At 41.9% G+C, this 26612-nt stretch overlaps 1 protein-coding gene across 1 annotated transcript; it reads left to right on the top strand.

Moving 5' to 3' along the window:
* The first annotated feature begins 589 nt into the window (after positions 1–589).
* Positions 590–26612, top strand: GIPC2 (GIPC PDZ domain containing family member 2). Its single transcript, XM_082483537.1, has 6 exons — positions 590–881; positions 8799–8984; positions 12655–12835; positions 16001–16110; positions 16858–16939; positions 25433–26612. Exons 1-6 carry the CDS (start codon positions 642–644, stop codon positions 25585–25587), a joined length of 954 nt encoding a protein of 317 aa, XP_082339663.1. The 5' UTR covers positions 590–641; the 3' UTR covers positions 25588–26612.

The raw sequence follows: 26612 nt of genomic DNA, 5'->3' as shown, positions 1-26612 counted from the left end.
TAAACCTTTTATGATCTGGGTTTGTGTACGATTTAGGGAAAGACTTTAAAGGTATATAAATACACTTTACAGCATACACTTTATATAAAACACAGAAAATAAATAAAAAAAAAAAAGTAGAAGAAATGTCTTTGCATTGGCTGGAAAATGGACCACACCGGTCTTTGACAAACTTTACATTCTTGGTGCGTTTACGGGGGGGGGGAAAGAACCCTCCAACGCTTCCTAACCAGTATCACGGACAGGAAGGATTGTTTATCTGCATGAATAGCTTCTCTCCCAAGTCCGTGTTCCTCTGCTTTAGTGGTGGCCGGTTGTGCTGCTATGGTGGGCAGTGTGTGGGGTGGGGACGGGACTGGGGGGGCCCTCGGTGGGCAGCCCCGCTACGGCGGGGGCAGGGCCGAGCCCCGGTACCTCCGAGCCGCCGGGGGAGCGGGGGAGGAGGCGCGCCCGGGCAGCTCCTGCGCCGTCCGCCTCCCGCCGCCTTTGGCCGGTGCGGGGGCAGCGGGGCCGGTTCCCGGGGCGGGGCGGCCGCCGGTCCCGGGCCTCACCTGGCGGCGGCATGGCCGGGGCGGCGCCGGGGGCAGAGTCCAACGCGGGGAGCCGGCGGCGGCGGCGGGACCACGTTACAGGCGCGAAAGATGCCGCTGGGGCTGAGGAGCAAGAAGAAGGACAAGTCCAGGGAGACCTCCAAGCTGGTGGAAAGCGAAGCGGCGGTCCCGGTCCCCGCGGCGGCGGCGGCGGCGGCAGCGAGCGCGTCGCGGCTGCAGTTCCACACGCAGCTGGCGCACGGCAGCCCCACGGGCCGCGTGGGGGGCTTCGGCAGCACCCGCGAACTCTACGTCAAGATCGCCGAGGCCTTCGGCATCGACCCCGCCGAGGTAGGGCCGGGGGTGGCGGTGGGGCGGCTCTCCGGGTCGCTCAGGCGCTGGGAGGAGCCGCGGGCGGCTCTTTTGCAAACTTTGGGGCACCTGGGTCTTCTCTGCTTCGGGGGGGGGATTCCTTTTGCCAGTTCCAAATGAGCGTTATCGCACGGGAAAGCTTATAAGCGTCATTTCACTTGGCTTTTACACGGGAAAACAACGGCCCGTTTAAACCCACCTACCCCCAGGGTCCGGGTGAACTCGCTGCCGCTTAACGCCGCGCTGGAGCACTGGGGCAAAACATTTCTATTACAGACCAGTGGAATAATTATTTCCAGCACTGGAATTGTTGACTGTAGTGATTTGTTCCAGTTTCAAAAATAATAATAATAATAATAATAATAATAATAATAAAAAAATCAATGGATCCATGAGGGTGAATACCCAGAATGAAGGTTATAAATGCTTTAAATCCCACTACATTTTAGAATTCCGGATGAATATGATGTTTGGAAAGTGTTCTGCTTTGCCAGGCTATTATTTTTAAAAGGCCCACTGTTTTAGGGAGGCTATTTAAATCTATAACAGGATTTTTTGTTTGTTTAACTCTGCTGCCTTTTTGGTCTTTTTTTTTTTTTTTTTTTTTTTTTTTCCCCCCCGAGTCAAGTTTTAAACATTGTTTGGATAATGATTCATTTGTGTTTGTAAATGCATTGTTTTCTCTTAGTTAAAAGGTAGTGGCCCTATCGAGTTCTTCCTACGTGGTTCTCTGAACCTTAACCTCTGAGTGGCAAATTGCAACAAGCGCCAACGTTTCCTTACGCCTGCGTGGGGCTGCGCAGCTTTACTTTGTCTGCTGATTTGTAGCTGCCTCTTTTAAAGTAGTGAAGACTACTACTACAGACTTTGTCTCGAGAGTCTGCTGCGGCCTGACCTAGCAGCATTTCAAATAGTAAATAGTAAAAGGAAAGTGGCTCTGGCAGTGAATACAGTTTGACCAGTCACTGTTGCATTAAGCAATTAAGGAGTACCAGTGCCATTGCCAGCCAACGCACCTATGGCCCAGACCTTCCCGGCTGCTTTCTGACCTTCTGCTCCTCTGTTTTCTTGCCATACTGAGCTGCTGTTCCCCTTTTGTTCTGCTCCATCTCCAGTTGTACCTTTTACTCTCGAGTTCTCATAATTGCCAGATTATTTTAGTTTTCTTCCTTTCACTGTTGAACTTTTGTTACTGATCTTTTGGCTCCACCGATGTGACAAAGAGCAGCGTTCACCAGGAAATTCAATTTTGTATGAATGGTGCGCTCCCATCTCTCCTGCACGATCTATAATCTGACACCCCCGAAGGTTTTAGAGGAAGCACCACATGTTTCATGGGCATCTATTGCCAGCCTTGCGCTAAACTAGAGAAGTTTATTCTTTTTTCTTTTTCTCTCTACTGTTCCATTCCTATCTTTTTTTAAAAATGTGTTTTATCGGTAAAAAGGGATGGGGAATTATTGCTGAATTATAGGCAGTGAACTTAAAATTATTTACTCAAGAAATTCAGTTGGCTTTAAGAAACTAAGTTGTATGAAATGAAAATAACTGTCAGAACTATTTCCTGCTGTAAAGGTGTCAGAGCGGAGTGAAGAGCCTGGGCCAGAGAGTCTTGCAACAAAATTTTGGATGGGCGAGATAAAGTAGGATAGCTCAGTGAATAGCAAGGGGTGCCACGAAACGTGTGTTTATTAGCAACTGCTGAGCTCGCTGGAAGGAAAGACTAGACATTTAAAATGCTATTATCTATTAATTAAAGCTGGTTTGAGGCAGACAGTCTGGTGTAAAGAATAATGCCAGGAGCTACGCCTTGTCAAACTGGAAGACACTGAGGTACTCAAACGCCATTTGTAGGTGTTACCTGTCCAGAAAAGTTTCAGTGACCTGGTTATGCTGAAGCCGATGGGCAGTGTGACACCCGAATGCCTTCGGAAACAGGTACTATCACAGAGATCTCTCCTGCGGTGACTGAGGTGGAAAATAGCCCGGGAGGGGGTGTGTGGTGTGGAGGGAAGAGCTCAGTGTAGAGAGCATTTGGATAACTGTTGCCGAAGCGAATACATTTAATACGATATGTGAGTTTACTGCAGTGTAGGAAAGGGTATGGATTTTTGGATAAGTTCCTACTTAAGTGTTTTAGTACAGTTCAGGATGAGCTATACTTGCAATCTGTCACTTCTCCTTTTGACTCCGTGTGGTTACGGCACCTCGTTTCTTCTTGGTATGGCATCTCGCAGGACCAGCTGAGTTTAGCTTCTGCTGGAGAATCCCTTCCAGGATCTGCGATTGCCTGCCGACAGGGACAGAGCAAAGCTTGTATACAACACAGCATTTGTTGGACAGACACTGACAAAAACTTCTGTGCAGTCCTGGATTGTGAGAAGGGTAGGATGGGGGCAGAACAAGACCAGGCATGGCTTCAAGGGGGACACTCCTTCACTCCTATGATGTGGCTCAGTCCTTCACAGATGCCTAGCAAACAACAGCAGCTTTCCCAGGCTTTTCCTGTACCCGTCTTTTCTTGTCTAGGTATTTTATTCCTCATCCATCTTCCTAGGTGACTATATATTTCAATTATCCCTTTTGAAAGTGACATTCAGCTTGCATTTCTGTGTACCTCTCTGACTTTTCGCCATGACTGGCATTTCTTCTTTTTCTGGTCCAACACGAATGTCCTTTCCACAGGGAGGAGGAGTGAAGGTGACTCCCAGCAATGGATTGCCTGTATCATTAAAATGAGTGCTGCTTGAGGTAGATCACATCGTTCCTGACTTTTAGCTTGATTTCTTCAACAGGGTTTCAACAAGGAAGCACAGAGCTAAAAAAAAAAGTATAAAGAGATGCAATTCTTAACGAACAACACAGCCCATCCGCAGTTACCTGTATGTTTCTACTTGCATAAATAATACAAGTATCTCCCCCATTTTTTTTCTATAGAGGATGAAGTAGGAAAAGTAGTTGGAAAAAGTATTTGGTTATGGTCTTGGCCGCTCCACTGTGACCATCAGGAAATGTAGCAGGGAATGTTGTGTTCTCTGTAAGGGTGAAAGTGCTAAGTGCAGACTGTATGATAAATAAATGAGCACTGACCAAAGGACAATGTAGGTCTGTGAAAGCATTTGGTGGTGGCGTGCTCCTGGGAGAGCACATGGTAGGGCTTTAAAGTATTCAAAGTAGCTAATCGGGCGCTGAGAATGTGGATGTTAAAGTCCAGCTGTAGCAGGGCTATTTCTTGATCAGATGAGAAGGGAACGGCAAACCACAGATGTTACATGAGCTTTCGGTTTGTGTACTCAGAATTTGCACATTTGATTATTTTGTTTGCTTTGGAAGGCCAAGTATGGTGGGGCTGGTGAGGTAAGCCGAAAACTCCGCGGGTGTGTCTATCGGGAGCCCGTGGAGGTCAGGGCTTCCTTCACGGTGGAAGGAATTTCGCTTCATAAGGGGAATACAGGCAAAGGGAGACCTCCTCGGTAGCGCCAAGGGCCTCTGCCTCTTCCGTTACGAGAGTTGAGCAGCTGAGTTTGTGTCTGGGCCATTGTTCCACCGGCCTTTGCCTCCTCGTGCTGCACGGTTAGGTACGCTGTGAGGCTGGGCCACATCAAACTTTCACAGAAGTGCTTGATTTAAACCCGTTCAGTTTAAACTTTTCTGAAAGAATACTGAAAAATAAGCCACCGCTGAAACTGAGGCTTCTGAATAAAAGCAACCTCGTAACAAGAAAAAATCTGAGGTGTATTTTAGGAGGTTAGAGAAAAGGGTCAGCTCGTGAAATAGTCACCACCAAAATGTTCCAAGTTTTAGAGTATATGCTTATCTCTTGAAACAAATTGTTCACCATCTCGCCTACAGATTGAAGACTTTAAATGAACAAACTTAACACTCCCTACAAGCCACCTCCTCCCAGCCCTATGGCAACAAATTGTTTGCTTGCTGCTCCCCTAAGCAGTGCTTAAATTTCACACCCGTATTAGGTGTGATGCTTGCTGTGTTAATGATCTCTTTGTCAAATACTTTTAAGCTGTATGGAAGAACTTACAGTGTAATTCTTGTGTGCTCTGGTCTTAAAAAAAAAAAAAAAAAAAAAAAAAAAAGAACAATAAACCACTGAATGCTTATTTTATAGTACTTTGAATATATGTGGGGAGGCAAAGTTGCATACCTGATGGAGTACCAAAAGCACCCTCGAATTTGGAGGACTTGCTGCAGCTAGTCAAGGCTCGCACATTCTCCTCGGGGAGGGTAAAGTGAGTAAGGTACCTAGAAAGTGCGTTGGTGATCTCTTGATATAATGACGCCTACGTCTGTAGGGAAATATGTCAGGGGGTGTTACATCTGGCTCAGAAGTAGAATTCCCATTTCTTAAGTAGAGAAAGTGATTATGATCTCCTTTGTGAAGTTAGTTGAGATCTGCTGATTTTTAAAAGCACTTTTAATAGCTTCTGAGTATGTCATCTATCAGTTAACTTATTTTTGAGTTCTTCTCAAGGTGTAGGCTTAATGACACAGGATATGCTATGTGGTACTGCATATATACTTTATATAACACATAGCGTAACCCTCTTTTTCTTAGCTAATACGGTTTCTTTATATAACTCACAGTGTAACCCTGATTTTTATTCGATAATAAAAAGTCTCTTCCTATTGAAAATACTGATGCAGGCAGTAATCTTACCTGACAAATGTGTTTTATAAGGTTGTGGATAAGGCCCCTGTCCCTGCCAGCCGAATGGAATTTCCTTGTTCTGTGTGCCGCCCAAGATAACTCTCTCAGTGCAGGAGGTATCCTAGATACTTCGTGACTGATATAACAGTTATGATTTATAATATCTTGCTAAAGTTGGCGTGAACTGTCACGGCGCTGGTATGCTGAGCTAAAGATCAAATGCATGTGAAGGCTGAGGGTGAGAAGAGAGAGAAAAGACTTAACAATGAAAATTGCACATTGAATTTTTTTCTTGGTTTGTTTCAGGGTAAGAAAATTACTATCAAAAACGTACCAAACTTAGAGTGAATGGAAGGTGTATTATAGTAGCTGTAGTTTAATTATTTAAGTGTATAAGCTGTTATTAGGTACCTATATTAAACTTATGTAAAATACACAAAAAATATAATTTTTGAATCGACAGGTCTCAGTCACGTACAAATAAAGCTGTGCTGTAAATGATAGATGGTGTAACTGTATATTATCCCGGGTAGATACGTTTAGTACATTGTTCTCTGCATCTATCTGTTCTGAGAAAAAGCAGTTGTTCACTACAGAGGATAAAGAATGATTTAAGTTTTATTTTTGACTGGCTGATGCTTTCTCAGCCTTGTGGTTAGCACGGCACTGACTCACAGAAAATTCTGCAGACTTATAGGCTGTAGTAGGAATGCCATCCAGATGAAGGGCTAAAAAGAGAAACTCTGGATCGAGTTTCTAAATATCACATTTCTGCTCTGTTGCCAATTTTATCTATTCAAAGGTGTTGCAGTAGTTACCAGATGATTGTCTGTTTGACAAGGTCACATGAAGGATGCTAATGTCTAAAATGTAAAGACATAGGGTTTGTTGTTCATTGTAAGAACAAGAACCGAGTTGCAGTTGTAAACCGGCTGAGTAATTACGTAGCTTGAGAGAGAACTGAAAATGTATACGTGAACTTTATATAGTCTGTTTGAATTGAACCTTCTCGGTTAAAAAAAATGCTGCTAATTAGAGTTGATTATTATTTATAAAATACAATTTAATTTTCTGCTTAAAACCAGCTGAATTTCTCTAGGTGATGTTACTGCTTGAGTACCGGTTATCTGAAAAACTTTGCATTACCTGAGAGAATAAAACTCGAGTCTGTTAAGGGTGTGCTGTTACGACTCTCATTGTTAGTGTAAGGTGTTAGATTGCAGTGGATGTTTGATGGAATACGAAATAAGCGATTAGCCTTTGAAGTAGGGCTGTTTTGTTGGTTGGGGTTTTTTTTTTGTTTTTTTTTTTTTTTAAATAACAACAACTAAACAAGACCCCCCTCATCAAGAAAAACCATCCCACTGTTGAACTTTCATTTTTTTACAACCAAACCCCCCCTAGTTATAGAATCTAACCTCCGGAAAGCTTCAGAAACTTAAATACTCTCTGTGAAATACATTAGGAAAAGTATTCACCTCTCATTTGACCTGGAATAGATTTGAATAGGTTGGTAACTTTCATTCCGATTTTTCTGCTGTCATCGACTGATGCCGGCGGGGGAAAGAAAAGGCATTTGAAGTGTTCTGGCGCAGAAACCCCCGTAACTCACACAAGCGCAGTGAGGGACGCTGGGAAGGCAGCAGGAGACACTGCGTTTCCAGCGCGGCACCGGGGGGTTCGGCGTGCCGTGGTCGCAGGTCTGTGCCCGGGTTTTGGGGCAGCTGGCCTGGCCCGCGGCTCCCCAGGCACCGCCACTGGAGCGGGAGCAAAGATGAAGGACACCGAGCGTCATCCTGCTGCTGTTTTTGCTCAAATGCCAGGCCGGCTTCCCACCGAGAACAACTTCTCATGTGTCGGCACTGCTTTTCCCACTGCCTAAGTTGGAGCTGGTGTGGGCCGTGGGCTGCACGGGGGGGTCCGAGGTGCACTCTGAAGGAAAATACTGTCCAGCAGATATAGGTAGGGGGTGGGAAAGTATCTACTTTTCTGTCTCTTGTCCTGTCAGAGCCACGTGTGTCCTGCTGGCAGCAGAGCCTTTGCCTGATGGTTTGCAGCTGTGGCTTTGCCACCTGTGCTGGAGGTCCAAATGGGGTGGGAGGTCTCCTCCTCTCCCCCTGCTCCCAGTTGCATGAGGAAGATGGTCTTTAGGGCCGCTCTTTGCCTCGGCGAAGCAGATCTTGGGGATTCTCTGAGTTTCTCTTGGAGCGCAGAGTTTCTGTATTCTGGCTGCTGTCTCCCCCTCTGCTCCGGCTACAGATTGGAAAGGAGTCGGGCAGGTGTAGTTACCCTAGCCATGAGGAGGAGCATTGGGTTTGGGTTTATTTTTGTTTCTTTTTTTGGCTAGGCTGTTCAATACAGCCTGTAGTCAAAAAGCAGACAGCCCAAAGCCTGCCCGGACTGGCCAAGTTCCTCCCTGCAGCTCCGTGGTGGGCAAAAGCACTGGCTGCCCACTGCTAGGTGGGTCTCATCCTGCCTACGCCCCGGACAATAAACCTCCCTGTTAAAGAACCACTAGTATAAGCGTAGAGAGAAAAAAAAGAGTGCCCCACACTCAGTGCTGAAGGGAAATCCCACAGAAAGGCTGATTTATGAAGAAACAATATGCTGGAGCAGAGATGACTCTCACTTGTGCTGGAGGAAGGGTAGGAAACTAAGCAAGCTCGTGGAGAGAACGTGCTCCGAGCTAATGGTGGAACATGCGGAGCAATACGAAACATTTAATGATCTCCTGACGTTTTTGTTGCGATGAGCTCGCCTTTTCCATGACACTGCTTTCAAGCAGTTGCATTTTGAAGCAGTCCCTAATGATGTTTGAGTCCTGTGGAACTTGAGGTGGGTGAACGATGAAGCAAAAGATGGTGGTGGCTCTAAAGTTTGCTCACCCTCAGCTCTGGAACAAGCTGTTCTGCTCTAGCTCAAGATGCCCGTGTCAGAGTTGGTGTGCTGGGACAGGCCGTGAGCGGCCGCTCACACAGATAATGTCTTTCTCCTTCGCTCCCCGCCAGCTCTTATCTGCAGAGTTTGAGCTATTGATGCCTCCTGTCATGTGCGTGGATGGAGAATGTCACCTCTTCTGGGACAGCTGGAGAAGGAGAATAATCATCATGTCAGCTCTGGATCTGGCAGAGAGGCCAGAACTATGCTCTCCTTTTACCTTCCTATCAAGCTCATTAAACCTAATATACTGTTAAACTTAAAGATAACGTGTCTGCTTTCCTCCTGCACAGATCATGTTTTGCACTTTGAACACTCATAAGGCTGATATGGGGAAGCTCTTGGGTGCACAAATTGGCCTTGAAGATTTCATATTTGCCCACGTAAAAGGACAACGAAAAGAAGTGGAGGTTCTGAAAACTGATGATGAGCTTGGGCTTACCATTACGGACAATGGAGTTGGCTGTGCGTTTATAAAGGTAGATTTAATTACCAGTGAAATACTTTGTTCTATAGAAGCTTCTGTTACTATAACAGTTTAATTATTGTTTTAATGATCCTTTAGAACTATAAAATCTTTTATTATCATATATATGGTAAGTAAAAAATAAAGTTGCTTTTCTTTAGCTACTTCATTTATAATTAGTTCAACTATTTCTGTACTGCATGTCATTCAAAATTAGTTCATTTGTTCATTGCTTCTGTAATGTGTATCAGCTTTACAATGTCACCATTGTATTTTCCGACCTCCCCTGAGGTGGGAGGTGTCAGATACTGCTTGCATCTGCCCCCTCTTTTTTTTTTTTTTTTTTTTTTTCCCTCCAAAGTGATCTTCTGATGTCATTCATTAGGTGCTTATAGAACGTCTGTCACTCATGTGATAATGAGATCAAGTTCTTTCAGTCTTTCTGACTGTTCTCAGGGCAGAAGCCTTTGTGCTGTATAAGAATCGGTGCAAGTACGATGCTTTTTCAGCTTTCCAATACTGTTGCCTTAGATAAGTAGGATGAATTAAAAGGCGTTAAGGATACGGATTAACATAATTTGCCTCAATTAGCTTGAGTAGCAACTATGGGCAGTAACATGTACAATATATTAATCATAATTGCTTTCCTCCTCCTCTTCTATATGACCTCCAGATAGTATGTTTTGAGACAAATAGAGGCTGAGGAAATTATGCTGCCCTTCTTCCTAGACTAGGTATTAGGAACCTTAATCACATTTTCTGCCTTTTTTAGATGCTTTGCTCTAATCTACTCCAATTATCCATTATTAGGGAGGCATTGGCAATTATCTTCGATTACTGCTGTTTCGATGGCTGTTCTCATTGCGAGTGTAAACTGAGCTGCTTGTATGGAGAGGCTGTATGCTCTAGTCATTCCTTAGCTACCGTGGATATGAAACAAGATGTGGTTCAGAAATAGGTTTGCTTGTCTCTTTTTTCTTTTTCTTTTTTTTTTTTTTTTTTGTGGAAAAATGTGATCGAGGTCACGCTTGAGAAAGTCGAGATGCAGAGGAGGTTTCAGTAAGCAGTTTGGCAAAACCATAGCCTCATTTTTCTGTTTATAGATGCAGAACTCTGACTTTCCAGCGGTGGCATCCATGCAGCCCCTAACGTTCAGTCACGCTGCTGTTTATGTGGCATTATAAAAGAAGGCACTGAAAGCAGTGCTTCAGCAATTAAAGCGCACGTGCGCGGCGCTGTACAGAGCGTTACCCTCTGTGCGTGGCTGGTAATACGGAGGGAGAGAGAACGGCCATCGCACAGACTACTCCATGATTGGAGCAGACTGGAAAACCCTCACCACGTTCGCAAGACGAGGTGTAATTTCCAGTAAATTGTATAAAACTTGCCGGAACAAAAACGTCGTTGTCCTTGTACTGGTCTGATAAGCAGTATAATGAGAACGGTGCAGTCTTTGTGGGAATGCCTCAGTTTAAAGGAGTTTCTAGGAGCTTGCTTTGTTGCTGTTGCATGTTTAGCTAATGGATTTCTTAAAGCAGCATAGAAAATCTGTATGCAAAAGTAAAAGCTGCATGGTTTTTATACTTGGTGGTCTAGACAAATAACCGAGCAAAGACCGTCTCTACTTTAAAGTTTGATAGAATTCTTTTTGGTTTTGTTTATAAACATATAAAATGGAAAAAATATCACTATGTTCCATTTTTAATTAAGAATTAATATTGCCTTTTCCTATATGTGTGTTGTTGAAAGCTGTTATGGGCTGCAGTAATTTTACCGCGTTTTGAGTAAGAGGACAGTTTCCAGGTTTGAGATATAACCCGCCCAGTTTTTAAACCTGACGCTCTGAACCGCAGGTTCTTTTCCTATGAAATCTAACATTGTTTTGCCTTACCAAGAACAAAACCTGGTGTCATTCTCCTTTCACAAATTTGTTTTCTGGTTACATGGCCAGATGGGAAGATGTGTTATGGAATCAAATCAGCCATTCAAAGAATAACAGTAGAACTTGAAGCATGATTGACAGGTGTGTAAGGAGACGTTATAAAACGGGGTGGTGCAAGTAATTTTAGGCATTGCATAGGAAATACAGATCCTAGCTTCTAAATGGACTTGCAGAGCACTTGAAATACAGGCATATCAATTGTATTTTAATTACTGTGACAAAGTAGCTTAAGTGTCTCTGGACACTCAACTTGGAGTGACGATAAAGTCATTAAAAAAAATTATCGATACGACACAAATAACAGCCAGTGAATATTTCTTGAACAGTTTTGGTGTTAGGATCCAAGTGAAGAAGAAAAGCGAAATGAGAATGAATTTAACAAGTAGACTAAACGTGAACTGAAGTCTGGTGGGCACGCTTTTCAATCCCGGCGTCTGGTAACAGGAATGCAGCCGGGACCTGGTTTCTGGTGTGCGTACAATATCCCCCTCTTCACCACGAGGCTTCTTTTTGGTTTTAATCTAGGTTAAAGAAAAAATTGCTAGAGAGAGTTAAACTCTGCCTGAAGCTAAAAATTGTTGCAGTGTATTATAGGACACTGAGCGCTATCACACTTCCCACTGACTCTCTCAGATGGAGGCACATATGTGGGCTCAGATGTGCGCACATAAACTAGAAGCAGGTTTCTGAGATGGTTGTGCAGCCAGGCTAGGTGTTATAGCAGGAGGTGGTAATATGTTTATCGCCCTTGCCTCACTGTTATTTCACTCAGCCTGCACAACATCGGTCTTTATTGAAAAGTACGCTATTCAGGAAAATACTGGAATGAAATTCCTATCTCTACAAAATACAAGATATTCTACTATGTCATAGCTTTTCTATTAAATAGCTATAGGATAACGGCTCACGTGTCTTAGGCACATGATAAACAAATATGACGGCATATAACAACACTAAACAGAATCACTGAAATTTTAAGTGTGCTTTAATTGACTTGATAAATCATAGAGATCTTTTAAAGATTGGGGGTTTTCTCACTTTTTCAATTCTGCTTCACAAAAACTATCAGTTCTGACTTCTATTACATTTTATGACCTTTAGACAATTCGTATTCCATCAGATGACATTGAGAAGAATTTGTTGTTCTTTACTGTTATTTCAGAGGAAATATTTTAATACACATCTGTATAGCTTGATAAGGAAAATGGTAGAAGTTTTATCACCATAGATGGTCTATGCTATTAAGACTATCCCTTTATAGTATGTAATTTTTTAGTATATCACACACTTTTTTTTTTTTATGTCCCTGGACCATACTTGAAAAGAGAAAAGTTCTGTTCCTATGCTTGTCAAACTATTAAATCAAAATAACTCCCCAAAACTCAATTAAACAGTCACATTACTGACACGTTTGCGTTCAGTTTTAAAGCACCAAAATTTAGCTTATTCAGAAGCCTTAATTTCTAAAGTATGATTGCATTCTTTTGTTTTTCCCCTGTTGATTTTATATTCAATGCTTATTAAAATACTTTGTTTGAAAAATAATGCTTTCGAAAATACATTTTATGAAAATCTTGTAGACAAAACGCACTGGTGGTATAATAAGCTCAATGCTATTGATGTTGTTAACTGACATTCTTGAAACTCTGTGGTGTCACCTCTTTATCTTTTAAAGAAATGTTTCTAATTATGTGTTTTTTGGTGTTTTTTCTTTTTTTTTTTTGTTGTTGTTAAACAATAGCGAATCAAAGAAGGTAGCCTTATGGACCAAACCAAAATCATCTGCGTGGGTGATCACATAGAGACTATAAATGGAAAAAATGTGTCAAATTGTCGGCACTTTGAAGTTGCCAAAATGCTAAAAGATCTGGAGAAAGGTCAGGTGATTAAGCTGGAGCTGATAGAGCCTATGAAAGCATTTGGTGAGTGACCTGACTGTCCACATTGTTTACTGGATATCGAAATCCCAACACTGCACTGTGTTGTAAGTTTGTTTTCAGATGGCAGGCAGGTGTCCACCCAAGGTAGCATAACCAATAGAAAAAAATGTATTTTATTTCTTTGTTTTTCTTTTTCTTTGAAGTGGGAAATTTATGAGTAGATTTTCTTTTTTTTTTTTTTTTTTCTTTTTCTTCCCCCCCCCCCTTCTCTTTTCCTTCATTGATACATAAGCCCTGTTCATCTGTGTGTAAGATTTTTTCTATTTCTGAACCCTTTACTGGGGACTGTACCCTCTCATGCAGAAGGATGCTGCAGAAAACACTCTGGGATTCCCTAGAGCACCTCCTTTTGGTGTGTGCCTGCCTGCTCTCCCCAACTTTTTTGGGCATCTCTAGTCATGCAGCAGGTATACTCAGAATTGGAAGAAAGCAGTAACACAAAGCTCTGTCTCTGCCTACCACCTGCATGCTGTGAGAAAGTGATACTTACACAGGAGGCATGCACACCTAGTGCTAATCCTTATGTATATGAATTTTATCAATGTGGTAAACTGAAAAAAACCTAAAAATAAAGTAGAGACTGAGTTTTAATTTTTATTCTTTCAATTTTTATATATCCCTTCCCAAACCATATAGTGTTTTTCTGTAATAAAACCTTCAAAACACTGCTAAATTATAAGTGTATATGAGTCCTTGTGCATGCCTGCACTACCAGCAAGTGAAAATCACCATCTTCGCCACAGCAGCAGTTTGAAATGTTTATTTTTCAAATCTTTTTTTTAATCTGTTAGTAGTTTGCAACTGCTGTCATACACCAGTCTTGACACTTGGTGTCAGAATAGCAGCAGAAATTGAAAATGAGAGAAATTTGAAGGTTTCTTTTTGCTTTTGGTGTTTCTGTGAAGAATGAGGGTCATAAGCTAATCTGTAATGCATTTGGATATAAGTTGATACTCCTATTAGGTAAACGTGTATGTTATGCATTACGCTAAAGTGGTATTACATGTGTATAGTATTGCAATTAGTAATATAGCAATACCTTTTTAATATGGCTCTGTAATTTGTATTCAGTGCTAAATGTTACATAGTCTATTTGTAAAGACCAGGGTAAACCAGCATTTGATTGATGACTTCAGCCATTATTTAATAGTAATTACTTCAGTCAGGTGATTAAGATAAGATACCTTTTAGCCTGCCTGTGATGTAGAGAAGGAAACCTGCTAATTCCATGGCAATACCTTTTATCTGACATTGAATTAAGAGGCAATCAGAGCTTTTTTAGACAGATTTTTGGAAGATGCATGTTATTTTTTACCCTACAGAAATTAATTTACGAGTTGCAGTGCCCAGTAGGTTAGAATATCCCACCTCTAGCCTTAGTGGCGGTCAGGCTTTAAGCACAAATTTATTCGAGGCAACGCTTAAGCTGCAACGTGCCGAGAATCGCCCCCGAGGAGATGACAAACAAGATCCAGATCCTGCTGGACGAGTAGGTGCTGAATTCCTGTTAGTTTCAACACAAGTTTGTGAGGGTATAGAAATACGAGACAAGTTTGTGTGTGAAATTCCTTCTATTTTTCCTCCTCCCCGCAGAATGTGAAATAAATATCATTTCCTGGGTGGATATCTTTCTACCGCGTGCACACAGACTGCCTCGGCTACTCTAGGCAGGGCTTGCCGCACAGAATTGAAGACTTGTCTGAATTAAGTCGCTCCTAACCAGTCGCAAGCTGTGCCCCCTACAAATCGGTGAAAAAATAATAGAAACTGAGTAAAAGCAGCATAACACAAACTCTAAATTTAAATTGCGCGAATGTGAAAAATGGTTTCCACGGTGGCCAGAGAGCTTTGGTCTAAAGTATTGCACGTAAAGGTTACGTTAAGTCATGAGTCTGAGGGTGCTAATGGTGACAAAACTAGACGAAGATGTATGTTGTATCAGGAATGGCTTTTTGAAACAAGTCTAACAGAAATGATGACAACCTTAAGGATGTTCTAAAATCTCCTTGAAGCAATAAAAGGATTAAGGAAAAGTGTTGATCCTAAGTATATATGTAATAGACTGTGCCATACCTATTTGTTAAAATAAAACAAATGAAAATTTACATCTCAAGACTTGTTCAGCAGAATAATCTGGATTTTTGACTTATGCAAGAATGATGAGTTGGAATCTACCTGGGCAAAATGAATATAGCATGTTAAAGCCTTGCCTTCAAGGAGACCTTATTAGAAAGGCCCACTGTTAAGAGGAGGAATAATCTGGGAGAGAAAACAGCACAGTTAAAAACAGTTCTGCAAAATTATCTGCTCTCTTATAGCACTTTCCAGATGAATTACGTAACTCCCATGTCAGTAAGTGAATTAAAGCCTTGCCACTCATGAATGTAAAATTATGTCTTAGAACAAGAAAGCCCAATCTTAAATGATTCCGTACTCCGTTTACAAACTGGGGTGCCCTTACCCAAGGTTAAAGAAGGAAAGCTGAATTCAGGTAAAGAAAACTTTGGGTAAACTTTTCTTGATAGAGATTTATCAGGTGTGAAATCATGACCTCGGCGAAACCAGTGGAAAAACTCCTGCAGATCTACTTATGGACTTATGCAAGACTTATTCCATAAGTAATGGAATTGTTAGCTCCGCTCAGCGTGGCTCATCCGGACCTGTTTAGCAGTGGTGTTTGCACCACTGCATCAGTGAAAGATGGACATGTTGCAGTGCTAAGCCTGCTCCAGAGTCTGCCCGTAAAGACCAGGATAAACCAGCATTTGGCTGATGACTTCAGCCATTATCTAATATTAAGTAATAAATACTCCTACTTTTCTGTAGAATAGGGAAATAAAATTATACAAAGTGCAGCTATGAAGTTGAGTGCAATAGGTCTGCAAAGGCGTGTTGGTTAATGGAAGTCCTAGCTTCAGTGCAGTCAAGCAGATATCAAAGTTTGAAAGACAAGAAATTGCCAGCAAAGCTATACGTAGAATACAGTTTACTTATAATTAAATATTTACATATGTCTAGATCTTGATTAGAATAATCAAGAAGGTAACGTAATAGCCAAAGCAGATATATCATAGTCTCATGTGCCATATACTTAGTTTTGTTTGGTATTCTCTTCTTTTTGTTTGTTGTTGTTTCTTTTGTCTCTAGAAAAGCTGGAACCAAGGTCCAAAGACAGAACTCTGCCAGAGGCTAAAATCTCCAGAGGGAGAGAAACGCTTCGGCTGAGAACCAAAGGCTCTGCTACTGTGGAGGAAATGGTATGGTTATCTCAGGGTCCTTCAATAGTTTAATCATCGAGCACTTGATTTATTCTTCCCCAGCGCTGATAAGGTAAAGTGGGAAGGGAGAATCTGGGTGTTACAAAGCTTGTGGGACTGAAGAAGATGACTGCCTTCTGCAGGGAGAAATGCTTACATAAAGTTGAAGACTTAGCGGGGATGGGATTGGGGCTGAGGAATCTGGAAACAGAGAGCCTATATTTAGATGTCACGGATTACGTGGATGAATTTAAGGTAGATTAGACCACGGAGTGTTGAAAAGAGAGAAGAGGGAGGGGAAGAAGGAGGGGATGGTTGAAGAATTGGTTCCGTCTCTGACGTTGCAAAGTATACTGGGCTGGTGTAAGGGTCGGTGTTAGGAGAGGCTAATAGCGTACGTCGACACGAATATGTGTAAAACCAGGATTAGGGTTTGGAAGAAGAAACATTATTTATTCTGGGTTCCTCTAAAGCTGATGAGGATTTGATGAAGATCTGTACTGCCAGGAGGTGCAAGGACCCTGTTTAGATTGAATGTGAGAGCTGTGTGCCTTGGTGTTAGGAGGAAGGCTCAGGTTTGTGAGAAGAGGCAAAGAGAGTGGAATAATGTGTTTTACTTGTAGATTTTATAAGTCTAGGTGGCTAGGATGGCACTAAGGGTAATCGGTGTTTTAATTGCTGGTTATTTTGAAATCTGCGTGGATAAGATCGTACATTTGCTCTTTTTCTCCCTTTCTTCCAACAAAGCCAACTGAAGTTGAAGAAAAAGCAATTAAGAAAGTGGATGAGCTTCTTGAAACATACATGGGGATAAGAGATAGTGAATTAGGTGAGTTTTCAACAGATACATTACTACAAGATCAAATAATTTCTCATTTTCTGTAGTCTAAGATTTATTGACTACTTTAGTCTCTGGATGTAAGCAAAGCAAAATTTGTCCAGCACGCAGTCTCAAAAGCTTGCCTGTGTTTCTGCAAATGTGAGTCTCTGATAAAAGAAAGAATGTCTCACTACAAGCCTTACCATGTAATTAATTAATCCTCTATTCTTCTTACACGTTATCTATACGCTTTTGCATGAGTTATTTAGCTGTTTGCCATTACCTGTCGTCGCTCTGCTCCTTCTGGCATATCCTTTCTAGTGGAGCTCGTGTGTACCACCACACTTGAGGATTGTTAAGGATAAGCATGTCTATTTGTTTTTTTGCTCTTTTGCCCCTTGGCTTAGACACATCAAAGTTGATCACTAAAGTTGAATCTGAGTTCTTCATCAGTGAAAGGGTAACCACTTAGCAAGGGAACTGACAGGGTAATTGCACAAATTTATCAACTTCTCTAAAGCCTGTGTTGTGGAGAACATGGGAAAAGTTCCAGAATATTTGCTAGCTATCACAATCATCAATTTATAATGAAAGAAAGTATTCAATCCCGGTGTCCTCCATTCCTTAAAACTGCAGCTGTTGCTTCTCTCTGTTAATCTGACAAAAACTAAATAGGAACTTCTGTTTGCATGGGAAGAAGCTGCAGTCGAGCTGAGTAAGAAGGGCTGCTGTGGCCAGCTGTGGCTGGGTGTAGCCCTCATACTGTCTTATGGAGCTGCTAATGCTGAGACAAAGAGGAAGGTATTTGTTGTTATGGTAATATCTAAAAAAAATCAACCAAGAATTAGCAAAGGATAAGCTAAATGGAAAGCAGTCTTGAAAAGAAAGCTTTTATGAGAGAAAAGTGCCTGAGGCAAAGCAGAAGAGAAAACAGGTCTGGCATGAAGCTAAGGGCAAAGCAGGAGGGTGGGACGGGCAGCAGTTAGCATGGAGGAATGAGAACGATAGGGGATTACCTGAATAGCCGAAAGTCCTTTGTTGGCTGCTCCTACCAGCAAGCATCTGACTGTCAGCTTCTGCTAGTTGTCTCACAGGAAAAACTGTAGGTCAAGTATTATTTGTCCCCTGGCCTCAGGTAGAGGTGGGCTTCCTGGCATAGAAGAGAGAGCGGAGCTGCACAAAACTTGTGAATTCTGTTTTGTAGGTAATTTCTAAACTTTCCAGTTCCAAGAAAACTAAAAATTCCCCAAAATCCTGTTCCCAGCAACTCTAATATGTGATACCCCTGCCATGTAATATGCTCCCGGGAGCCCTATGTGGCGCTGATCCTCTGTTTAGGTTAGGGAAGATCCCATGTCATGTCGGTCTCCTGCAGCCTCCGCTGCTCGGTCCATCTCTGGCTCAGGCTTCAAAGCTCCCGAGTCTCGTGCCAGCCGTCCCTCTGGGAGCTGTTTTTGTCCTGCAGCTGTTGCAGTCCCAACTTGAGCTGAGCTTCTGGAGGCTCCTGTCCTTGCAGGTTACCTCCAAGGTCCTCAGGCTTCTGGCCCTACAGGAACAAGCAGCTATAGGTATTCTGGTTTTGGTGTCCATAGTCCAGAACCCCGAGATCCTAGGCTAGGGCGCAGTTTATTTGGATGTAGAGGTGTGATATGCTCTGCTCTGGGACAGGGAAGCAAGTTCCTGTGGGAACTGGTGTTCCCTGTGTTTTTGGCTCTCTGTGCCCTAACAGGATGGCTCTTGTACAGTAGACCAAGGAGTTCAGCTTTCAGCACATATGGCTGAGCTGATTGCCAAGCACCTGGTAGAGTTTTCCCATGAATTCCTTGATTATATTTTTTTTTCCAAAAGACTCAATGTCCTTCATCTTTCAGTATGTAGTTTGGAAAGTTTCAAAGAATGCCTTAAAAGAACACTCAAAGAAGGAAGAGGTCTTTATCCTCAGAGATAACTCTTTTCTTCCTTACTGGGTTGTTGTTTTGCCCTTCACCTCTTCCTTTTCTTCCTCCCAAAAAAGCAGTGAAACAAAGAGGAACTTTCAGGAATCAAAGAGTACGGGGTTCATGTAACTTTAGTTTGCACCTTTGAAGCCATTTTCTAAAGTTCAAATGTTAGAGTCGACAGCCAAGGTGATGACAAAAAAAAAAAAACAAAAAACAAAACGTTTTATCAGTTTTAAACAATTATACAGCTCTAGGACTCTTTAGGAAAGGAGAGCTAATCACCTGTCACAAATCTGTTCAATTAACATATGTCAGTTTTTCATATACTGGATGTGATCAGTCACCCATGAAAATGAAATATGAGGAAAGGATTCATTCAGAGAATGCCAATCACCACTCGGCTAGAAATTTCACTCATTACTCAAGCCAGATTAGTTGAAAATGCAAGTCATCACAATGCGACAGCCGACAAGTGATTAAGATCTCAATCATTGCTCACTCCCATGCAGTTCTGTTTGTCAGAAGCTTTGGATGTCAGTTAATACTGCTCTTTCATCTCCGTTAAAATGACACTTCCGTGGTGTGATTGAATTCTAAGACAGTGCCCCAGTTTTAAGCCAGAAGTTAGAAAGAAAGGGAAGAAAAAATAACGTAAAACTACAGACAGAATTAAAGATGAGATAAAGCCCTTAATTTTTGCATAGTTAAGTATCTTGACAGTTTCGAGAATGCCTGACTAAATTTACACACAAATCCCTAAGCTGGAGCAAAATGCTTGGAAATCATTTAATGGAAATGCATACACTTACTTTTTTTTTTTGGCACAGTTTTTTGCTTTCAGAGATCTATCTGCTGCTGCCTTTTGAATGCACTTTTACCTTTTTACCTCTTTACTCTATTTTGCTGAAAACCGGACTTAATCTGCAGAAAGGACACTTGGCTCTGGAAATGTATTCCTCAGCCGTTTAATGGGCACACTGGAAACTGGGCCAAGACTTGACTTCAGCCTTCTTTAAAACAGAAATGTGCCATTGAGAGAGAATTCAGGTTGTTTTAAATCCTGACAGTGCTTTCTGTTAAAGGAACGTGAACAGTTGATTAATAGGAGGGCCTCGGGAAGCAGGGCTAGTGAAAAATAGCAGTGGCATTTGTTTTTTTAAATCGGCGAGCCTTGAATCGTTACGGACTGTCTTTGATTGCAAAGATTCTGGGTGAGCGGAAGCCTGGATCTGTGGGGTCCAAGCCTAGAATGCTCCTGATGGGAAAAATGATGGCAAAAAGGGCTTCCAGTCCAACTTTTTTCTTTCAGCATCTTTTGGCTAGCTCTTAATCCACTGCTATTTCATTCTATTTTTATGCTTTTGGATGATTATTTCCTTTTTGTTGTTCCCTATAATATTGTCAGACTTCACATGTCTTTGTATATTCTCTATCTCTTTTTAGAACAATTTCAAATCTTCTCCACTCTTGACTTTATCTTTCGAACTCACTGTCTGTTCAAAATGTCCTGACAAGTTGAAACTTCTTGTCACCCAAGCTTCTTCTCTTGGCTCGTTAATCCAACCCAGCAATATTGGATAGATGTTTCATCTTGAAATGCTTTGACTAAAGTGACATTCTCCCTCAAGCCATTCTTTTCTGCTCCTCCTGTCACCTCACTTCCTTTCCCAAAGGATTTTATTGTATACACTTGGGGGTATATTGTTTATGTTCATTTGCTCTGAGAGAATAATGGGAGTTTTGTGAAAAAGGGAAAGGTAGCAAGTCTGGTTCAACTTCTCTTCCAGAAGAATTAGTACTTAATAAAAGAAAAAAGATGAAATGATATTTCTAATGGTTCCTTGAGTGCCAGTTCTGACAGTGTTCAACATGAAACTAAACCCAAGTAATGTTAAACACTGGAAGCTGCAATGACACGCTTCATTTTCTGTCATGCTGTAAGGAAGCCTGAATGTGAATTTTAGCTTTTTTAAAGTGTCAGGCCAGAATAATAATATTTGTTACCCTTTGATGAAGGCAAAGCTCCTGATAGCATTACAACTAAATAAATATTGAAGTTTCTGTTAAGGGTTCTGAAAAAGTTTTTTTTTAAAAGTTACAGGATAGGACATAGGTAGCAAAACCACTATGTAAGGTAGACAATAACAACGGCAGGCAGATCATAGATTTCATGGCTTAAGCCGCATGTGTCTGTCAAAAGTGAAAACAAGGGTTTTGTGGAAGATCTTTGAAGTTATTTTTAAAGAACTAGGTTTAAAAAGCTAACGTAGTTCTTTATTCGTATTCTGGGAAGCTTGATATTGAGTTTCTCATAAAGTTGAGAAGACTTCCAATTCCTTGTGTCTCTTTTAAGTTTGCTGAACTTTTCGCATTTTATGTAAAAATTTCTTGGGTATGAGCATTGCCCAAAGTGAGAGTTTTAAAAAAAAATTATAAATCTGAAAACAATTGAGGCTATCTGGAGTGTGGAAAAATATTCTATTGGAATAAAATTCCTGTAATCATTTATTGTGCAGCTGTTACAAGAAGCAGCTGGAGGTGGCTGGGGGGGGGGTAAGGGGACCGGAGGCAGTTTGGCACGGAGCTGTTACCCCCCCCCCCCCCCCCCCTCCGAGAACCAATCAAGTTTTCTTCAAGTTGGCAAGTGTCTGCTAAATGCCTTGGCAATCGCCAGTTTTTGATTTGCCTTGGGAATTGCGCACTGGGAATGTCACTGCGTAAACAGGGATGCTCTGCACAGCCGTGTGGAGCAGGGGGATGCCACCCCCACCTCCGCCTGACCTGCCGGGGGGAGATGCCACCACGCACACCGGGTGACAGAGAAGACCGGTGAGCTGCAGCGTTCCTGTGCGCCTGGCAGCAGGGAAGCAGGGTTCAGCTCGGCATAGTTGTGGATGTCAGTGGCACAACATTGCGTGTGACAGTCGGGAGGGGTGTCCTGCGCCCTGGGCGGCCCTTCGCTGGGCGGTGATGCCCCGCGGGTGGCACCGGGGGGCAGCACCGACCCGTCGCAGACCCGCCGGGGGCGGCCCCGCAGCCGCTCCTCGGGCGGAGCTCCGTTCGGTCCGGTGAATCTGGGGAGCCGAGCGTGCTTTAATAAATACAGTTCATTAAATGTACCCTGGCGGTGCTGATTTCGGTCGGTCAAGCCAGTTGAAAACACTTTTATTTGAGGCTGCTGCTCTGGCGTGGCGGTGACGTTCCGACTCCTGCTTGACTGCGTTGAAACTTGTCTCGGTTGTCTAAGTTTAGTGGATTTTGGTTTCAAGTTTGGTAAATCTCTAATAAACAACTTTTACGGTTCTATGTAATAATTTGGGAAGATCAGTCTGTAAAGAAAATTGTTTGAAGTATCATTGTTAATGACGGTTTATTATTGTGTAATTCTGAGGTTTCAGCTAGGGCAGTTGGACTGTAATATAATGCTGTGTTATCTTGTTTTGTCACTGCTGTCTGTGTCATATGGCTCTTTCACATATCTTGACCCATTTATCTTAAAACTGGTTAAATTCCTTGCTCCCACTCATTCTGCTGGAACACTTGTCTGGATCCTCACTGTGCTGATGGCAACTTTTTTTAATATCTCAAGTAACTATATCTAGACATGTTTGCTCCTGTGTCATCTTGCACAGCTCTTCTCCCTCCATCCATCTCCCAGTGTCTATATATAGAGTAACTTCATATCCCGGTTCATATCCAGAAACCTGTGAAGTTTAAATTACACCTCATTACCCTCCAGGATTGCTCCTCTGCAAGTACCTGCTCATGCCATGGTGTCAGGGCATATAGGGTGGCATTGATGGGACCGATATTTGTCTTCCATTTGTCAGGAACGAGAGTCCCCTGTTTAATGCCTGTTTCCCATCCAGACTCCTCTGAGTCCATGTCCCAGGGACTTCACAGAGGATACAGAAAGAATCAATGCAACAGGGGTATGGTTTCTGCTGGCAGGGAAACAGGTCTTGAGAGTCCTTGAGAACCACTAGTGGTGCCCAGGAAGCTGAGTTACGCTTGAACTATCTCGATCACAGCAGTTTGTCAAGATTTATGTAAATTTTCCTTGGACTGCTTTAAGTAATGTGGCACACTGTGATGCAGTTTGAAGCCTGACGTCTCAACGTAGTTAAAACCAAAACGTCAAATTTCTTCAGAATTACTATTGCTGATGTCTACGATGTGGAATAGAGCCAAGTTTGCTCACAGCTTGTTACAAGTTTGCATAACTGCAAACATTGTTTGCCAGAAGTTCATAACTGTCAATAATCTTTAGCTGAGTTTCAAGTCAACAAAATAATACTAAATACGTTTAGTAAAAATTCAGAGTTGGGAGAGTTTCTTCTCCTTTTTATCAGAAAGATTTTGCCGAGTCAATACAACACAGGGCACGCAGTGGGCAGCAGACTCGCAGTGAAGACGGTCTTCTATAGCTTCAGAACTTTCTTCCGTTTCTCAGGCACTGTAGTACGTTTTCCACTTGGATATCCCTCTAAAGGCTAGAAGCTATCAAATCCTTCAGTGTGGTACTTGGATTTGATATGCTCATGAAGAAAGCGGTGGTTACTTGATGTGTAACAAAAGATGGAGGACATCTTGCAGTTTAAGGCAGATGTGTAATCACAAAATGAAGCAGACTTTGAGGGTTTCATCTCTTATACAATACCATAATTTCTTGTGAATTCAAACAGAGGCTGTGGAGCAGAGATACAGCTGAGAAAATAAACTGCATTCAGCAGCACTGTTTGTGCTGACTCTGTTTTAGGGAGTCTTCAACCCTCAAACCACAACAGCCTGCTGCCAGTGGTTCTCCTGGCCTAGCTTAACCAGGAGAAACTTCTGCGCTGACACTTTTCATCCTTCAGGGAGGTGCAGGTGCAGTGACCAAGAGAGCTTTGAGCCCTCACAGCTTTCATTTCCTCTAATATCCCTGGCTTGCCAGCATCCAGTGTTGTTTGGGATGGACTTGGGCAACCTGGTCTAGTGGGAGGTATCCCTGCTTATGGCAGGGGGGTTGGAACTTGGTAATCTTCAAGGTCCCTTCCAACCTAAACCATTCTGTGATTCTATGACTTGTAATTTGTCTGAGAATCTGAGAAACTGTGCAGTGGCTAAAGGTGAGGGATGAGCCTGGCAGCTAAGGGCTGAGTCCTAAGCAGCGACTCCCGTGTAGCCATTCCCAACTAAAGTCGAAAACTTGATAAATTCTGATGCTTGGGTGTTAAATAAGAGAAAACGCCAGACAGCATGGGTATACAAGATATCACAGTCTACCTCTGTTCTGTATCAGACCTCACTGCTTTAGCTTCCCTGGGTACCGAGACGTTCCTAGTCTTTGGTGGCTCCGGTTTATTGTGGGCAGCAGCAAGGCCTTTCCCTTGCTTTTGCACAATTTGAACCACCCGTCTGAGACTTCCAGAGATAACTTTGATCTTTTTCACTTCCTAGTGGCATAAGCACAACCTTTCTCAGCCTTGAGGTTGCTATAAATGAAAGATTTGCTTTTCAGAGCTGGAGGTACTAACAACTGAAGGAAAGTCATGCGCTGAAATTAGTTACTCTTGAGTTTGGATGGTACGGAAAACAATGTAGAACCAAGCAGAAGAATAACGTGGCTCACAATAAATGCCTCAGTCTCTTTACTACCTAGAGGTGGGGTTTGGGGGGATTAAAAAATTTAAGATAGTTAATTAAATAAAATTAAGCTGAAAAATTAAGAAAATCTGTTTGAGATCATATGGTAATTTCCGGAGAGCACGACTTCGTTCAGTCAGTTGGAGACCTACACTGTCCAATACTTAACAAACTGGATTTTAATTTTACCTGTATTTTACATAACACATTAGTTGAGCCTAGTGTTTGAATTCTTGTTTCCTAAAGTAGGGAGTGTTTTCTTTAGGCCCATTTATCATTACTCCTGTCTAAATGCAGGTCATGTTCAACATTTAAACTCATAAAACACGGGTCGTTGCTAGCAAACCCCTACTAGCTTGGTTGCATGTTATGCAGGTTGTATGTTGTTTTCCATGCTCAAACCCTGTGCCTTTTGGCTTTCTGTGAAAAATGTGGCCACTTTAAACTCTGACTTACTGAGTTCTTTACTTCATTGTTTAGCGGAGAAAAACATTCAGGTTTGCCTTTTGGTCTTCTGGTTTAGATCAGCAAATTCATACCAAACTCACTGAAGTCGGTGATGTTTCCGCGTAAGAATTGTGCTTGACCTTGTTTTTAGACCCATGCTTCATGTGCCTGCAGTAATGAATACAGAATATAATTTAATAAGATTAAAATGAAGGTTTGTTGAATTAAAAATTAAACTTCTGCCAAACAAACAGAAGACTATATAACGAGCGCTTCAAGGAAGCTCTCCTGTTTATCAGGACGGAACATAGCTAGTGTGGGGGGATTTAAGTACATAATTCCTATTGAATCCTAAATTCAGTAGGTAAGCTTTACAGCTCCCTAAGCTGACCTTGCCTGGTTTTGAAAATGCACATTCAAAATGTAACTATATATGTTAGCTGCTACTTTCATGTTAATTACATTATTTTGTTTTGTTGCTTTTCAGCCGCAACAATGGTGGAAGCTGGAAGAGACAAGAAAAACCCAGATGAATTTGCAGTGGCATTGGATGAAACTCTTGGAGACTTTGCATTTCCAGATGAGTTTGTCTTTGATGTATGGGGAGCAATAGGCGATGCTAAGCAAGGACGACTGGAATGAGAACTGTGCAGTTTATCGATCCCTACTTGAAAATACAAAATGATCTTCAAATATATACATCAGAATTTTAATGCTTTTATTGATATGAATCCAGGGTGCTCTGTATAAGTGTTCTTATCTGAAAGTTTCTTCTGCAAAGGAAGGTCTCTAATAGCAATATGAAGATAAATCCAAAGTTCTGACAACTGCGCATTTAAAACATTTAATTTATATGCAGAAATCACTGTAAAGAGTTTGTCAAGGAGATATATTTATACAGACATTTTATGAAAGTTAGGTATTTTTTATTGTACATACATTTTGATATCAATATTCTGAAGAGCATTAGTCGTATGCAACAAAGAGTTTGGATTATTACATCTCCTCTTTGAAAAGGTTTATAAACTTTTTGAAAAACTACCTAGCTACACGCTGCAGTTCCCTGGTCTTCTGTTGTCCGTATGTATTCACGTACACAAAGAGCTGTGGAAACCTTAAAGCGTTACGTTTTCTTACAGTTTGACCTGAACGTAGACTTTTCTGTAGACAGAGCTGGGAAGAAGCTACCCTGGTTCTGAAGAACCTGAGTTCAGGAAAAAAAAAAAAAATTCCTCTGAAACATGAGAACTAAGATCTTCGAATAAAAAAGACATGCTTTCATTTGAGTCATAATACACACTGTCTGGGTATTGCTAAGACGTGTAAGTGTAGTAGAAGTGCTTAAACCAAGAAGCTGCTGCTTTATTCAGATGGCGTATTATTGCAATAGCAACTGCATAGGAAGAAACAAATGTTAATTTTGATTACTGTTCATATATTTGACTAATCTCTGTGATCTGGCACTGGAGACTATAGTGTACGACTAAGTACTAAATTGGTCTTTGTATATGCTAAATGACTTGTTGAGATCCGATAGAGTTCCACTTTTGTCTGGTGATTTTTTTTCATCATGGCAACATAGGAGAGACATTGAAGGTATTCGAACCTGGAAGATATTGTTGTGAAGTCACAAGCAATCACAATCGGGATGAAAATGCATGCCTAAA

This window comes from Vanellus vanellus (assembly GCF_965231255.1).
Source record: "Vanellus vanellus genome assembly, chromosome: 5".
NCBI classification, from domain to species: domain Eukaryota; kingdom Metazoa; phylum Chordata; class Aves; order Charadriiformes; family Charadriidae; genus Vanellus; species Vanellus vanellus.
This window is presented reverse-complemented; position numbering and strand designations above follow the sequence as displayed.

Excerpts from the sequence above, each read along its gene's own strand:
- GIPC2 (XM_082483537.1), top strand. The coding sequence starts at position 642 with ATGCCGCTGGGGCTGAGGAGCAAGAAGAAGGACAAGTCCAGGGAGACC. Across the intron at positions 8,985-12,654 it reads TTGGCTGTGCGTTTATAAAG|CGAATCAAAGAAGGTAGCCT; the intron begins GTAGATTTAATT and ends GTTAAACAATAG. Across the intron at positions 12,836-16,000 it reads AGAGCCTATGAAAGCATTTG|AAAAGCTGGAACCAAGGTCC; the intron begins GTGAGTGACCTG and ends TTTTGTCTCTAG.